The sequence below is a fragment of the Sinohyriopsis cumingii genome, chromosome 15, assembly GCF_028554795.1.
Source record: "Sinohyriopsis cumingii isolate HCF-2022 chromosome 15, ASM2855479v2, whole genome shotgun sequence".
NCBI classification, from domain to species: Eukaryota; Metazoa; Mollusca; class Bivalvia; order Unionida; family Unionidae; genus Sinohyriopsis; species Sinohyriopsis cumingii.
In genome coordinates, this window is record NC_142975.1 from 144,899,294 (window position 1) to 144,916,955 (window position 17,662).

Sequence of the window (17,662 nt, forward strand, 5' to 3'; positions counted from 1 at the left end):
ATTGTGTTCCATTTGCCCCTCCTCCCCCCCCCCCCCGGCTGCAACTGGCTGCACTGCATGTTACAATAAAACAGATAAATAAAATGCTTATTTGATAATAAAATGAGTGAAACTAACCTTGCACTGTTATCATTTATTCACTTTTTTGGTCGACATTAGCATTTTATTAAAGGAAAAATATATCCATGAACTCCATATAAGTAGCGCATGCATCCAGTGTTATCGCTTTTCGTCAGACAACAAATTGGTCGTGGACATGAATATTGAGAAATGAATCATGTTTGGTTGTCCTCAAAGGTTTGAATGTCATGAGAATGAAAACTAGACCCTGCAAAATCACCAATATTTCATTTGAATGAAGCAACTGATGTAGATGATATATGACTTTCAGGAACTTTGGCATGAACTATATCATTGCTGATGATGGCTACAGGTATTTTGCAGAACGTAATGGATTAACCAAAATAAAAAGGGTTTAACACAAGTACTTCTTTTCTACTCACATGTAAAGGGCTCAGTCTTAAGTATATCTTAATATTACTATGTTTGAATGCCTATAAAGCAAGTAGACTATGTATGACTAGTCGGAAGTATATGGACATACTACTTACTATGTCTGAATACCTGTAAAGAGCTGAATCCCTGTGACTAGTTTTAAGTATATTGGAATGTCTTTAATGAGCTAAATCCCTGTGTGACTAGTTGGAACATTACTATGAATGTCTTTAATGAGCTGAATCCCTGTGTGACTAGTCAGAATGTTACTATGTCTTTAATGAGCTGAATCCCTGTGTGACTAGTCGGAATGTTACTATGAATGTCTTAAATGAGCTGAACCCGTGTGACTAGTGAGAATGTTACTATGAATGTCTTTAATGAGCTCAATCCCTGTGTGACTAGTCAGAATGTTACTATGAATGTTTTAATGAGCTCAGTCACTGTGTGACTAGTCAAAATGTTACTATGAATGTCTTTAATCTTTAATGAGCTCAATCCCTGTGTGACTAGTCAGAATATTACTGTGAATGTCTTTAATGAGCTCAATCCCTGTGTGACTAGTCGGAATGTTACTATGAATGTCTTTAATCAGCTGAATCCCTGTGTGACTAGTCAGAATGTTACTATGAATGTCTTTAATGAGCTCAATCCCTGTGTGACTAGTTAGAATGTTACTATGAATGTCTTTAATGAGCTGAATCCCTGTGTGACTAGTTAGAATTTTACTATGAATGTCTTTAATGAGCTGAATCCCTGTGACTAGTCAGAATGTTACTATGAATGTCTTTAATGAGCTGAATCCCTGTGTGACTAGTCAGAATGTTACTATGAATGTCTTTAATGAGCTCAATCCCTGTGTGACCAGTCGGAATGTTACTATGAATGTCTTTAATGAGCTGAACCCCTGTGTGACTAGTTAGAATGTTACTATCAATGTCTTTAATGAGCTCAATCCCTGTGTGACTAGCCAGAATGTTACTATGAATGTCTTTAATGAGCTGAATCCCTGTGTCACTAGTCCGAATGTTACTATGAATGTCTTTAATGAGCTGAATCCCTGTGTGACTAGTCAGAATGTTACTATGAATGTCTTTAATGAGCTCAATCCCTGTGTAACTAGTCAGAATGTTACTATGAATGTCTTTAATGAGTTGAATCCTGTGTGACTAGTCAGAATGTTACTATGAATGTCTTTAATGAGCTGAATCCCTGTGTGACTAGTTGGAATGTTACTATGAATGTCTTTAATGAGATGAACCCCTGTGTGACTAGTCCAAATGTTACTATGAATGTTTTTAATGAACTGAATCCCTGTGTGACTAGACGGAATGTTACTATGAATGTCTTTAATGAAATGAACCCCTGTGTGACTAGTCAGAATGTTACTATGAATGTCTTTAATGAGCTGAATCCTGTCTGACTAGAGAGAATGTTACTATGAATGTCTTTAATGAGCTGAATCCCTGTTTGACTAGTCAGAATGTTACTATGAATGTTTTAATGAGCCCAATCCCTGTGTGACTAGTCGGTATGTTACTATGAATGTCTTTAATGTGCTGAACCCCTGTGTGACTAGTCAGAATGTTACTATGAATGTCTTTAATGAGCTCAATCCATGTGTGACTAGTCGGAATGTTACTATGAATGTCTTTAATGAGCTCAATCCCTGTGTGACTAGTTAGAATGTTACTATGAATGTCTTTAATGAGATGAATCCCTGTGTGACTAGTTAGAATGTTACTATGAATGTCTTTAATGAGCTAAATCCCTGTGTGACTAGTCAGAATGTTACTATGAAAGTCTTTAATGAGCTGAATCCCTGTGTGACTAGTCAGAATGTTACTATGAATGTCTTTAAAGAGCTGAATCCTGTGTGACTAGTCAGAATGTTACTATGAATGTCTTTAATGAGCTCAATCCTGTGTGACTAGTCAGAATGTTACTATGTCTTTAATGAGCTGAATCCTGTGAGACTAGTCAGAATGTTACTATGAAAGTCTTTAATGAGCTCAATCCCTGTGTGACTAGTTAGAATGTTGCTATGAATGTCTTTAATGAGTTCAATCCCTGTGTGACTAGTCAGAATGTTACTATGAATGTTTTAATGAGCTCAATCCCTGCGTGACTAGTCAGAATGTTACTATGAATGTTTTAATGAGCTCAATCCCTGTGTGACTAGTCGGTATGTTACTATGAATATCTTTAATAAGCTCAATCCCTGTGTGACTAGTCAGAATGTTACTATGAATGTCTTTAATGAGTTCAATCCCTGTGTGGCTAGTCAAAATGTTACTATGACTGTCTTTAATGAGCTCAATCCCTGTGTAACCAGCCAGAATGTTACTATGAATGTCTTTAATGAGCTCAATCCCTGTGTGACTAGCCAGAATGTTACTATGGATGTCTTTAATGAGCTCAATCCCTGTGTGACTAGCCAGAATGTTACTATGGATGTCTTTAATGAGCTCAATCCCTGTGTGACTAGCCAGAATGTTACTATGGATGTCTTTAATGAGCTCAATCCCTGTGTGACTAGTCAGAATGTTACTATGAATGTCTTTAATGAGCTCAATCCCTGTGTAACCAGCCAGAATGTTACTATGAATGTCTTTAATGAGCTCAATCCCTGTGTGACTAGCCAGAATGTTACTATGGATGTCTTTAATGAGCTCAATCCCTGCGTGACTAGTCAGAATGTTACTGTGAATGTCTTTAATGAGCTCAATCCCTGCGTGACTAGTCAGAATGTTACTATGAATGTCTTTAATGAGCTCAATCCCTGCGTGACTAGTCAGAATGTTACTATGAATGTCTTTAATGAGCTCAATCCCTGTGTGACTAGTCAGAATGTTACTGTGAATGTCTTTAATGAGCTCAATCCCTGCGTGACTAGTCGGAATGTTACTATGAATGTCTTTAATGAGCTCAATCCCTGCATGACTAGTTAGAATGTTACTATGAATGTCTTTAATGAGCTGAATCCTGTGTGACTAGTCAGAATGTTACTATGAATGTCTTTAATGAGCTGAATCCCTGTGTGACTAGTTAGAATGTTACTATGAATGTCTTTAATGAGCTGAATCCCTGTGTGACTAGTCAGAATGTTACTATGAATGTCTTTAATGAGCTCAATCCATGTGTGACTAGTCGGAATGTTACTATGAATGTCTTTAATGAGTTCAATCCCTGTGTGACTAGTCAAAATGTTACTATGAATGTCTTTAATGAGCTCAATCCCTGCGTGACTAGCCAGAATGTTACTATGGATGTCTTTAATGAGCTCAATCCCTGCGTGACTAGTCAGAATGTTACTGTGAATGTCTTTAATGAGCTCAATCCCTGCGTGACTAGTCAGAATGTTACTATGAATGTCTTTAATGAGCTCAATCCCTGCGTGACTAGTCAGAATGTTACTATGAATGTCTTTAATGAGCTCAATCCCTGTGTGACTAGTCAGAATGTTACTGTGAATGTCTTTAATGAGCTCAATCCCTGCGTGACTAGTCGGAATGTTACTATGAATGTCTTTAATGAGCTCAATCCCTGCATGACTAGTTAGAATGTTACTATGAATATCTTTAATGAGCTGAATCCTGTGAGACTAGTCAGAATGTTACTATGAATGTCTTTAATGAGCTGAATCCCTGTGTGACTAGTTAGAATGTTACTATGAATGTCTTTAATGAGCTGAATCCCTGTGTGACTAGTCAGAATGTTACTATGAATGTCTTTAATGAGCTCAATCCATGTGTGACTAGTCGGAATGTTACTATGAATGTCTTTAATGAGCTAAATCCCTGTGTGACTAGTTAGAATGTTACTATGAATGTCTTTAATGAGATGAATCCCTGTGTGACTAGTTAGAATGTTACTATGAATGTCTTTAATGAGCTAAATCCCTGTGTGACTAGTCGGAATGTTACTATGAAAGTCTTTAATGAGCTGAATCCCTGTGTGACTAGTCAGAATGTTACTATGAATGTCTTTAAAGAGCTGAATCCTGTGTGACTAGGCAGAACGTTACTATGAATGTCTTTAATGAGCTCAATCCTGTGTGACTAGTCAGAATGTTACTATGTCTTTAATGAGCTGAATCCTGTGAGACTAGTCAGAATGTTACTATGAATGTCTTTAATGAGCTCAATCCCTGTGTGACTAGTTAGAATGTTGCTATGAATGTCTTTAATGAGTTCAATCCCTGTGTGACTAGTCAGAATGTTACTATGAATGTTTTAATGAGCTCAATCCCTGTGTGACTAGTCAGAATGTTACTATGAATGTTTTAATGAGCTCAATCCCTGTGTGACTAGTCGGTATGTTACTATGAATATCTTTAATAAGCTCAATCCCTGTGTGACTAGTCAGAATGTTACTATGAATGTCTTTAATGAGTTCAATCCCTGTGTGACTAGTCAAAATGTTACTATGAATGTCTTTAATGAGCTCAATCCCTGTGTGACTAGTCAGAATGTTACTGTGAATGTCTTTAATGAGCTCAATCCCTGCGTGACTAGTCGGAATGTTACTATGAATGTCTTTAATGAGCTCAATCCCTGCATGACTAGTTAGAATGTTACTATGAATATCTTTAATGAGCTGAATCCTGTGAGACTAGTCAGAATGTTACTATGAATGTCTTTAATGAGCTGAATCCCTGTGTGACTAGTTAGAATGTTACTATGAATGTCTTTAATGAGCTGAATCCCTGTGTGACTAGTCAGAATGTTACTATGAATGTCTTTAATGAGCTGAATCCATGTGTGACTAGTCGGAATGTTACTATGAATGTCTTTAATGAGCTAAATCCCTGTGTGACTAGTTGGAATGTTACTATGAAAGTCTTTAATGAGCTGAATTCCTGTGTGACTAGTCAGAATGTTACTATGAATGTCTTTAAAGAGCTGAATCCTGTGTGACTAGTCAGAACATTACTATGAATGTCTTTAATGAGCTCAATCCTGTGTGACTAGTCAGAATGTTACTATGCCTTTAATGAGCTGAATCCTGTGAGACTAGTCAGAATGTTACTATGAATGTCTTTAATGAGCTCAATCCCTGTGTGACTAGTTAGAATGTTGCTATGAATATCTTTAATGAGTTCAATCCCTGTGTGACTAGCCAGAATGTTACTATGAATGTCTTTAATGAGTTCAATCCCTGTGTGACTAGTCAAAATGTTACTATGAATGTCTTTAATGAGCTCAATCCCTGTGTAACCAGCCAGAATGTTACTATGAATGTCTTTAATGAGGTCAATCCCTGTGTGACTAGTCAGAATGTTACTATGGATGTCTTTAATGAGCTCAATCCCTGCGTGACTAGTCAGAATGTTACTATGAATGTCTTTAATGAGCTCAATCCCTGTGTAACCAGCCAGAATGTTACTATGAATGTCTTTAATGAGCTCAATCCCTGTGTGACTAGCCAGAATGTTACTATGGATGTCTTTAATGAGCTCAATCCCTGTGTGACTAGCCAGAATGTTACTATGGATGTCTTTAATGAGCTCAATCCCTGTGTGACTAGCCAGAATGTTACTATGGATGTCTTTAATGAGCTCAATCCCTGCGTGACTAGTCAGAATGTTACTATGAATGTCTTTAATGAGCTCAATCCCTGTGTAACCAGCCAAAATGTAACTATGAATGTCTTTAATGAGCTCAATCCCTGTGTGACTAGCCAGAATGTTACTACGGATGTCTTTAATGAGCTCAATCCCTGCGTGACTAGTCAGAATGTTACTGTGAATGTCTTTAATGAGCTCAATCCCTGCGTGACTAGTCAGAATGTTACTGTGAATGTCTTTAATGAGCTCAATCCCTGCGTGACTAGTCAGAATGTTACTATGAATGTCTTTAATGAGCTCAATCCCTGCGTGACTAGTCGTAATGTTACTATGAATGTCTTTAATGAGCTCAATCCCTGCGTGACTAGTCGTAATGTTACTATGAATGTCTTTAATGAGCTCAATCCCTGCGTGACTAGTTAGAATTTTACTATGAATGTCTTTAATGAGCTGAATCCCTGTGTGACTAGTCAGAATGTTACTGTGAAAGTCTTTAATGAGCTCAATCCCTGCGTGACTAGTCAAAATGTTACTATGGATGTCTTTAATGAGCTCAATCCCTGCGTGACTAGTCAGAATGTTACTGTGAATGTCTTTAATGAGCTCAATCCCTGCGTGACTAGTCGGAATGTTACTATGAATGTCTTTAATGAGCTCAATCCCTGCGTGACTAGTTAGAATTTTACTATGAATGTCTTTAATGAGCTCAATCCCTGTGTGACTAGTCAGAATGTTACTGTGAATGTCTTTGATGAGCTCAATCCCTGCGTGACTAGTCAAAATGTTACTGTGAATGTCTTTAATGAGCTCAATCCCTGCGTGACTAGTCAAAATGTTACTATGGATGTCTTTAATGAGCTCAATCCCTGTGTGACTAGTCAGAATGTTACTATGAATGTCTTTAATGAGCTCAATCCCTGTGTAACTAGTCAGAATATTACTATCTCTGAATGCCAGTAAATAGCTTAATCTATGTGTGCCTAGTCGGAAGTATATCAGAATATTACCTGCTAGAAAGTGATGATTGAAAGAATGTGGAGGCATACTTACCTTTTAATTAAATAATAATTATCAGAAGAAGATGAGTGAAAGAATATGGAGGCATATTTTACTTCCAATTAAATATTGTTAGTAAGTGAAAACTGAATGGATGTGGTGGTGTATTCTACTTCTGATTAAATATTAGTTGTTAGAAAGTGATGACCAAAAGGATCTGGAGGTATACAAGTAATGACTGAAAGGACAGATACCAAAATCAATGAGAGCACGATGAATCTCAATGGAAGTGATTATCCAACTCCTCCACAACTACAGTGATTAGAAGAGATGTGAACACTATTAGAAAGAGAAAACTGAACATTCCAGTTTCAGAACACTAACAAGCCATGTATTTGCTACTACCTAAGTGTTTATACACTTGAACCTATCTGAACACAATAAAAACTTTATTCTTTGTCAGATATTATAAATCTTCTAATCTGATAGAACACTCTCTAGTAGCAATATTAATTGGAAGATATAGCTTTTGTAACTGGATTTACCAATTACACACTTTACAGTTGGAAGGGATGAACATCTCTGTTTGAAAATGGGAGTCCAGGTATTGTTAAGCATATCTGAATATTACTAAGTCTGAATGTCTTTAAAAAGTTCAGTCTGTGTGTGATTAATTTGAAGAATATCTGAATACAGTACAGCTCACATGTATTTTCAGAACTCCACACATAGTGTTGTGGGTGGAGACAGAGTGGAGAAGATTAAGATAAAAAACATAACATTATCTCTCGGCAAGTCCTGCTGGAGCTGCTCTGGGGACTCACAGACAAATGCTCTGCACACCATGCTTTCGCATAGAATCGTGGAAGATGACTACCACAAAGTAGGCATGATCTCTAGCAAATGGGTGTGGTTTACCGTATGACCCATGTAAGCATGCTATTTAAAGGTTCAGAGAGAGAAAGAACCCCAGCTGAATCATACAAAAGACTTACAAAAATGGTGCTAGCAGCTGCCTTGCTAGGCACTCAGCATTAAGAGGTTTGTGTAAGGACTGGTGGGCCTGGTGTCAGGATAATGTGACTGGGTGGGACATCATGCAACATGTCTGCAGCATGATGCCCCAGTATCAGACATCACATTAAACTGCCACACTGCAGACATTTAAGAGTTTAACATTGTTTTTTTCTGAGTTTATTGTGGTATAAACTGTCAGTTGCTGACGCACACAGCAAATAATGCCCGAAAGGTGTTATGTAAGCTGTGTGAGTCGGCAACTGACAGTTTATACCACGATAAACTCAGAAAAAAACGTAAAACTCTTATAACTGAAATTTCAATTATTTATTGTTATTTTGTTTGCATCATTAAAAAACAGAAATCTTAATTGAGCGTAGTAATACATGTTTGTTTTTTTTTGTTATGTAGCTATTAATAGTACTTGGGATTGTCCTGCTTGATCGTAATAAGGTCATCATAATACAAGTCCTTCAACCAATGGAAGCCAAATGTATTCAATTATGTTTTTTTTGTTTTAAATTGTTAGAATGTTCTTTTCCTTTAATGCTTACTTCGTGTCTGCCTTCACTGGCAGTGTTTATCTTATGCTGTACATGTGATTCTATTTATAGAAGTGGGTATTCTTAGAAAAGTAGTTTTCCTTACAGTTCATACAGAAATAAATGCAGTTCATTTTGATCACATGGTAACATTCTGACCAATGGAAATGTTACTTTCCTTTACCAGCTACTGGCATTGCAATTATTATAGCGATAATACTGGAAAATTGTTGAAGCTATGTTAAAAATTTAAATCACACTCCTCGTTTGTATGAAGATAATGTAAAAGATACGATACCCAAAAATTTTTTTGATAATATTGACATAGTCGCAATGACTCGAAAACTGTACTAATACTACTGTAGTTTTTTAATTCATAAAAAAACCTGATTGACACCTTTTGAAATAAGTTTACGCTTTTACTTTATTCAAAGAAATCTGAAAACACATATGCAATGACTTGATGAGACCTTGTTGATTTTCTCTTGAACAGAGCAAACTTATCCTACTGTTTAAACATGAAAAGTAATCATCTGAGGTATGTACATTTAAATTCCTGATGACAGCCACTTCTGTTAAAATAGGGGGCCCTGAGTGGCCCAGTGGTCTAAAACGCTCACCATTATGGATCACTGCCATCTCACCTTTGTGTGGGTTCGAGTCTCGGGTTCGGCCAATGTGTATATGTGAGAAAGCTTGCCAGTAGCTTCTTGAGGGTCGCTGGTTCTTTCTGGAGTTTTTCCGGGTTCTTCCTCCACCATTTATACTGGCCACCATGTATGGCCTATCTTGTGCTGAAAAATGGCGTTAAACCCTATAACAACAACTGTTAAAAATTATAAACTGCAATAAAACTGAAAACACTGAAATTACACTTAAATGCAAACCACGTGTTTTGTCCTTGAAAAGAAATGACCAGTCACGAGGCTGAATATATATGTACAAAGCAACAAACTTTAGTTCAATTCTGAAAGCATTTAAACTGTATGGGACTGGCAACTTAATTTATTTTTCTTTCCAACTGGGGTATTTTTTTAGTTCTTTTACTCATCACAAGACAAATTTGTTTCAAATAATATAAACCTTTGGAAACTTAAATGGTCTCTCCCTAATAAACAATTGGCTTTAGCAAATGTTCTGCAGAAATAGTGACCACTGTAAACACTGTTATACAATTTTAGCATCAAAAGACAATGTCAATTTAAGCATGGGAAATGTACATTTGAAACACGAAGCCATCTGACTTAGTGCATTGTACTTTACACCTCAAATTATGGTCCCCTCATTAACAGCAGAAGATTGGTAATTGCTCCTAATTAATGACCTCATTGTATTGTTGAAATGAATAATAATGTGGACAACTTTCAAATCTTAAATGTTCAATGAATTTAAAGCATTGTGTATGGTTGTATCCATATGTGTCCTATTATCTGTTTGTTCTTGCAACATATCAGTCATATGGAAATTACGTGTCAATAACCTAATCGTACTATAGATCCAAGACATTTAATCATTTCAATGCAGTTTCCAGATTGTGACTATTGGAGTGTTTGGCTATTAAGACAAAAGACATAAAACATGCAAACCAATTTCTTTAAATAGCATTTAGATGATTTCTGTATTTGGTATACTGCTTTTCAGTTAAAATGGATCAAGTGGCAGACATGGGATTGATTCTTCATCTCTCTCAATAAAATGATGGCTGTTAAATTTATATTTCTGTAACATGATGTAATGAATTTACACAAATAAAAGACCTATCATTAGCAGTAATGCCAAGTTTGGTCTCTACATTTATCTCAGATTGGTTTAGCGCTTTCTACTGCATATTACAGAATACTACACTTAAAACAAAACAAAAACGTAACAAAGTAATAATGGATCTCTTTTAAGTACATTTAGTGCAAAGAATCTTTTTCCAAAAAAAATTAATAATACTACATTACTGAATTGTTCTCATGCATTAATTTCCTTATTTCTGTTGCAGTTCGTGCAATACACTTTGCTAAGTATCATATGAAATTCAGTAATATTGCACTCCCTACAGTGAAAAGAATGGATAATGAACAATAGACGTCAAACATTTTACAACAAAATCATATATTACTTTACTGATGTTAGACAATATTGCCCAAGTTCTGATAATTATCCCATGCATAAGCAGGGCCAGATCAGGTCAAGTGTTGGATGGGGGAGGAGTGGTGGTGGTAGTGGTGTTCCAAAACTTCAAAAGGCCCCACTTTCCTTGAAAGGGTACCAAAATCAAAAGTCTGTGTCTATTTACTCAAAGTATGCATAATACCCAATAAACACGTGTAAGAATAAAATTATGGTCAAATTTCAAGTGACAAGTGACTGTACGTGCGTACATATTTTCGGGGGAAGGCCCAATCCGGCCCTGCCAAGTTCTCAGTAATAACTGTACTATTTCACACGATAATAGAAGGGTTACTAAACTTGAGCTCTGTATTATAAATTGGACACCATGCCATTCCTTTTCCTTTTTGAAATAAATTTACCTTGTGATGAATGAAATAGCAAAAAATATCCCAGTCAGAAAGAACAATCTGGCCATAAATTAAATGGCCTTGCAGTACAAGTATCATTAAAATTGAATGAGTATGTATGTTACATGTATAGTTTAATTTGAATAAGTATGTATATCACATGTACAGTTAAAACTGAATAAGTATGTATATTACATGTACAGTTGAAACTGAATAAGTATGTTATATGTATAGTTAAAACTGAACAGGTATGTATATTACATGTATAGTTAAAACTGAATAAGTATGTATATTACATGTATAGTTAAAACTGAATAAGTATGTATATTACATGTATAGTTAAAACTGAATAAGTATGTATATTACATGTATAGTTAAAAATGAATAAGTATGTATATTACATGTATAGTTAAAACTGAATAAGTATGTATATTACATGTACAGTTGAAACTGAATAAGTATGTTATATGTATAGTTAAAACTGAACAGGTATGTATATTACATGTATAGTTAAAACTGAATAAGTATGTATATTACATGTATAGTTAAAACTGAATAAGTATGTATATTACATGTACAGTTAAAACTGAATAAGTATGTATATTACATGTATAGTTAAAACTGAATAAGTATGTATATTACATGTACAGTTGAAACTGAATAAGTATATTACATGTATAATTAAAACTGAACAGGTATGTATATTACATGTATAGTTAAAACTGAATAAGTATGTATATTACATGTATAGTTAAAACTGAATATGTATGTATATTTAGCCTCGTCAATAGGCCATTACATGATTTGTAAATTAAGAATTTGTTTGGGGGGGGGGGGTAAAATAAAAACAACAAAAGTGGCTGTTAACTAAAATTTAATCCTCTAAATTTTGAGGATTATTTTTCATGTTTAACCCACAAGAAAAATTGACACTGTTCAAGAGAACATCAATACAATGTGCCTCTTGTCAAGTCAGCATGCAAATTTCTTAGATTTCTTTGCATAAAGTAAAAGTGTAAATATATTGCAAAAGAAGTCGATCAACCATCTCTAAATATACAGAATACATAAGACTTTTTTACTTTATTTTTTTATATTGTCCCAATATATTTGATAGAAATAAAGATCAATTGATTCCTTAATTGGTATTTTATTGTAAATCATGCATGACATCTTGGTCTTTCCTAGAGTGGTCATCATTCATTGACTATTCAAATGTTAATCAGTAAAACTTCCATTGTTAATGAATGGACCTTAATTTTAACTATGTGTTTAAGTGCAATGCACTAAGACACACACACACACACACTCATATGTGTATAGAAATGCACCTTTCCCAAGATGAAATTGACATCTTCTGGTGCTAACATTTTATAACAGTGTTTACAATAGTCACTGCCTTGATTTCTGCTGAACATCTGCTGAAGCCAAGTCTTTATTAGAGAGAGACCATTTCAATTTTCTGTAAGGGGGCAAAGTAAATGCCTGAAAATTATTGTCTTATTCTGATTTGTGGTATAAAAAATGACAATATGCCATTCCTTGCTTAACTTGAAACAAACTTATCTTGTGATTAATAAAATATTTAAAAATACCACAGCAGGAAATAATAATATAGTCCTATAAAATTAAAAGCCAGTTTTTTTTACAGTACACATGCATTCAGAATTTAACTAGTTGATATATACATGTATATTCAGTCTAGTAATTTAGCCATTATTGCTTAAGGACTACACAGGTTCACATTTAAGTGTAAATTCAGTGTTTTCTTTTTTTGTTGCTTGCATTTTTAAACAGAGGCTCTATCTGGAATTTAATTGTCCAATTATTTAAACAGTAGGATAAATTTACACTGCTCAAGAAAAGTTCAACAAGGTGGGTCTCTCAAGTCAGTTGGTAAGTTTTCTAAATGTCTGAAATATACAAGACTTTTAAAATTTATTTCTATTGTAAGTATACATGATTGAAGAAAACTGACTGATGAAATGGCATTTGATTGTTAGTCACTCATGACATACTGGTCTTTCCATGGGTGGTCTTCACTGATTGGCTGTTCAAATGTCAATCTAGGTGTGATGGTGATTTGTATCTATTTTATTACACTCTTGTGGAGTATTATCGCAGAGCAAAAGTAGAGGAATTGCGTTCACCACCATGATGCAAGGGGTTCCGTAAATATGCGTTAGCTGTACTGTATTACTGTCTCAATGTCTATAAAAAGCTCAATCTGTGAGTGACTAGTTTGAAGTATGTCGGAATATTACTTTGTCTGAATGCCTGTAAACAGCTCAATCTATATATGTCAATTGTGAAATGTATCTAAATATTACTATATAGATACAGTAGAAAAATTTATTGTGAGATATGTTATGAACAGATTCATCAATCAAAAAATTAAAATTAATTAGCTTAATTAATTTCCAATAAGAATTAAAATCATGACTAAATAATATTTGTTAGTGTAGTTAAATGTTACTTCCAATCACCAAAATTAACCTTTATTTTCTTAAGTTCTTTTTAATATAGCAAAATACCAGTATTAATCCAAGTGATTGCATTTTGAAGAATGGAAAACTTAAAAGTATATAATGCGAAGTATGAAATTCTTTAACTAATTTGTTAATATTATGCAACTGCACTTCAACAGGCATACAGAAAGGGTAACATTCGGATACATTTCAGAACAGTCACACACGTTTATAGCAGAATAGAAAGAAGAAAGAAAACACTTTGAAAAACAAAACGAATAATATTTGGGTCAGTTCCAAAGTATACTTTTAGTCACTGATAATATTGCTGACGCTAGTGGAAAAGTGAATACTGTCTCACAATTCACAAGCGAGAAAAAAATAATTTTCATAACACAGAATGAAACTGATTTCCACTGTTAGAAACTTACGCTGGTATGCACTGAGATGTTTCTCCAATTGGCTTAAATTTTGGAATTGAACGGTCTGCTTTGCTACATTTTGCAAGATGATTACGTAACTTGGATATCAACATCTGAAAAATATTTAAAAAACCATGTAATGACCAAGGTTATCTGGGCCAAGAACTATTTTGAAATTCTATTGCATGGAATTCTGATGTACACAATTAACTCCAAACAAATGAATCTCATAAATATTAGACTATACTCTGTGAAAAAAAATAAAAAATTACTAATTTAATTTCGATTAATACCAGTATGCTACTATTTCTTGGAGGGAGGGGATGTATGCTAAATCCTATTAGAACACTGTAACTTTCTATACCATACATACTTTATGTATTTACCTGTAACTTTATGGGTCATATCAGTAAAAAAAAATGGGCGCTCCATGGGCTTGGTGAGAAAATGTGCTTTCAAAGTGGAGAGTTCTCATCAGCGATCAAAGGTCACTTCTTTGACTACCGGTATATACATACTGTACATGTGATGGGGATGTTTGTTTTTACACCTTCTGTGTAAAACTTAAAACTTTTTCCTCATGAAACATACCCACATAATTTTTCAAGTAAATTCAAGTTATTACAAAAAATTAAGTAATGTTTACATGAGAGATAGCAATGTTGCAGGTGGGATTACATGCCAACTAAGAAGTGAATTACATTTTTCAAACACTTAAGAACAAATTAATCAATCTGAGTAAAACCAGAAGAATACAGCATAAAAAAGCATTGTTTTTCATCATGCCTAAGTACTTTGCAAATCATTTATAATACTATTCATTATTACAAAACATACATCCACTTATCTCCATTTATTAGAAAATCAAGCCAAAAATAGGTAAATTATATTTACTGAAATATTTATTCCAAGGTGGATGTGAAATGCTGGGGACAAGTTTTAGGTAAGGTATGGACTATATGACCTGTTTCAAAATTTGAGGAAAAAACAAAACCTGTGAAAAACACTTATAAACAATTTTCAGTGGATTTACAATAATATTTATTGGCACTATTTCTCCACCATCCATATACAAATTTGGGGACTTTGAAGGGTTCTCCTTTGTTTTTATTTTTAACTTTTTAAAGGATCGAGTCACTAGAAAGAGTTTGTGTGTATGTGATTAGGATTTTTAACGTAGCTTTAACAATTTTTCAGTCATATCGCTACAATGTCTGCAGTGTGGCAGTTTACAGTGATGTCTAGCACTGGAGCATCATGCCACAGACATGAAGCATGATGTCCCACCCAGTCACATTATCCTGACACCAGGCCGACCAGTCCTAACACTAACCTCTTAATGCTGAGCGCCTAGCGAGGCAGCTGTTAATACCATTTTTGTAAGTCTTTGGTATGACTCGGCCGGGGATCAAACCCATGACCTCCCACTTCCGAGGGGGACGCTCTAACCACTAGGCCAATGGAGCGGTGTCTAGAAAGAGTGAGTCTGTTGCAAGTCATGAGGAGTTTGTTAAGTACTGATGTGTCAAATGCATGAGGACTTACAAGTTATAATAAACTCAGCAACGCTTGAGATTATGTGAAGAAATGCACAGATAAAACCTCTGGATGTCAGAGTTGCCACAAATAATTTAGTACAAAGATGGGCTTTGATAGTCATATGAAAATAAATAAACAATAAAGAAACAGAATATTCTTGCAAAATCTGCACCTTTTTGTGGGTCCTACTTGCCTTTGATGATGCTCCATCTAAGGTTTTGACAGTTGCTTTTCTGTCTCTCCCCTTAAAATTTTTCATGAAAAATATGGTACTCAAGTGTTGTAGCACAGATGAGTATCCATTGTCATTCATTATCAGCTTAATAAATATACTATTTAATTATTTGAACAAGTAATACAACTAGACGGCTTTATTCTTGAAAGTAAGTGCACAAGCTCCTATGATGATATTAACAGCTAACACATTTTGACAGCTTAAAGCATGTAACTTACAAATTTGCATGTGATGGGGATGGAGAGACACCACAGCAAAATGTTAATTAAATTCATGAACATCATTAGAAAACCATTTTTCAAGGTTTTTCTCTATTTCTGAAACATTTCCTTATGGATGCATTCTAGTGTTCCCTATTTATAATGCTTTTCAAGGATGCCATAAATGGGATCTGCCTTATAACTGTCTGTCTTCTACCGAGGTATATTCGAATAAGGCTGTGTCCTTACAGTGCACACAAAATTCAGTATTTAAAGATACAAAAGAACATCATAATTGGTTCTCGTGATGCAAGAATTAGACTAAATATAAATCAGTAATCATAAAATAATACTTTTTTTGCCAATGTAATGGGATCCATGACCATACTAATCCCGACCTATTAGCCTGGCAAGGTTGATGCTGAGAAATTTAAATCTGAATGTTTTTATCTTTTCTTCATTTAAAACTACCTGCATAACATTTTACGTGCCTGGCACCGATTTTTATTTGTCTGGCAGAGCTACACGTGGGAAAAGTCATCAACTTGCTTTTAGGTTTTTGCCCTAGTAGAAGACATTATAATTAAAATGCAACAGCCTAATACCTGTTGTTCACACCATGAGCACACTGTGGTTGTTTCTTTCATTTTGATCATTAATTCTTGTGCAGGAGTGATTTCCCTTGGATTAAATTCTTCTCGACACTCAGCACATTTTGGATCACTTACTTCAGCATATTCCTCCAAACATGCCTTACAATATCTGGAAAAAAAAGAATGCATGGTCTTCTTATGATTACTATACAACACATTATTAAGTAAAACTCACCTCAAAGGTCACTTCTATATTAAGCAATCACCCATCTTAAACAGACACTTTCTCTAGTCCCTTGCACCAATTTATTGTAGAAATCAATCTCTACAAATCAACCATTTTAAAAGTGCACAATGCTGTAATTACCCAGAAATAACTGCTCCTGTAGCAAAAACTTTAGCTACTTCAATGGAATGCAACGTCAAGTTCCCATGCTTTTTGCCATAATGAACTGTGACTGCTGAATAATAACCCCATGCTTTTGGATATTCTGGACTGTGACTTGGAAATAGTAACCCTTTAATTTTTGCTATTTTTGACTGACTCAAGGATAGGGACTGTGATTTGGGGATAAGAACCCTGTGCTTTTTGTCATGCTGGACTATTGTGGATTATAACCCCATATTTATACAAACAATACATGTCCTCTAGATATGACTGCATGCATGTGAACAGCTTGGTAAAAAAAGTATTAAATATGTCACTGTAATTGCAGTTGTTATATATTTGACCTTTGACCTCTTCAAGGGGCTCCAGGGGAAAGGCCTATAAACTATACACCAGAGAGTTACTACATGAACAACCTATAAAATAATCTTGGAGAAGTTCCATCCAGCAATTTGGGAGGAGACTTAGGGACTGGGCAGACAGATGGATAAAGTGTAAGGATACTAAATATCACCAAAATTTCTTGAAAATATCTGAGTTATACATAGGATCTGCTAAAAAAAAAAAAATGTAATTCATTACTTAATGGGGAATCAGACAATAAAATTTATAACACATAACAATTAGTGAAGAGAATATTTCCACTTGCTAATTGAAATGTAACAGCTTGAAATATATTTCTGACTTTCCT

General features: G+C 34.8%; 1 protein-coding gene across 1 annotated transcript in view; it reads right to left on the bottom strand.

Moving 5' to 3' along the window:
• The window catches only part of LOC149782986 (E3 ubiquitin-protein ligase RNF166-like), a 38,578-nt gene that overhangs the window by 11,337 nt on the left and 9,579 nt on the right, over positions 1-17,662 (bottom strand). Inside the window, exons 2-3 of the mRNA XM_089934546.1 lie at positions 16,596-16,752; positions 14,026-14,129 (exon numbers count right to left, since the gene is read on the bottom strand). Of these exons, the coding sequence (XP_089790672.1) occupies positions 14,026-14,129; positions 16,596-16,752 (261 nt within the window). The remainder of the gene's footprint in view (positions 1-14,025; positions 14,130-16,595; positions 16,753-17,662) is intronic.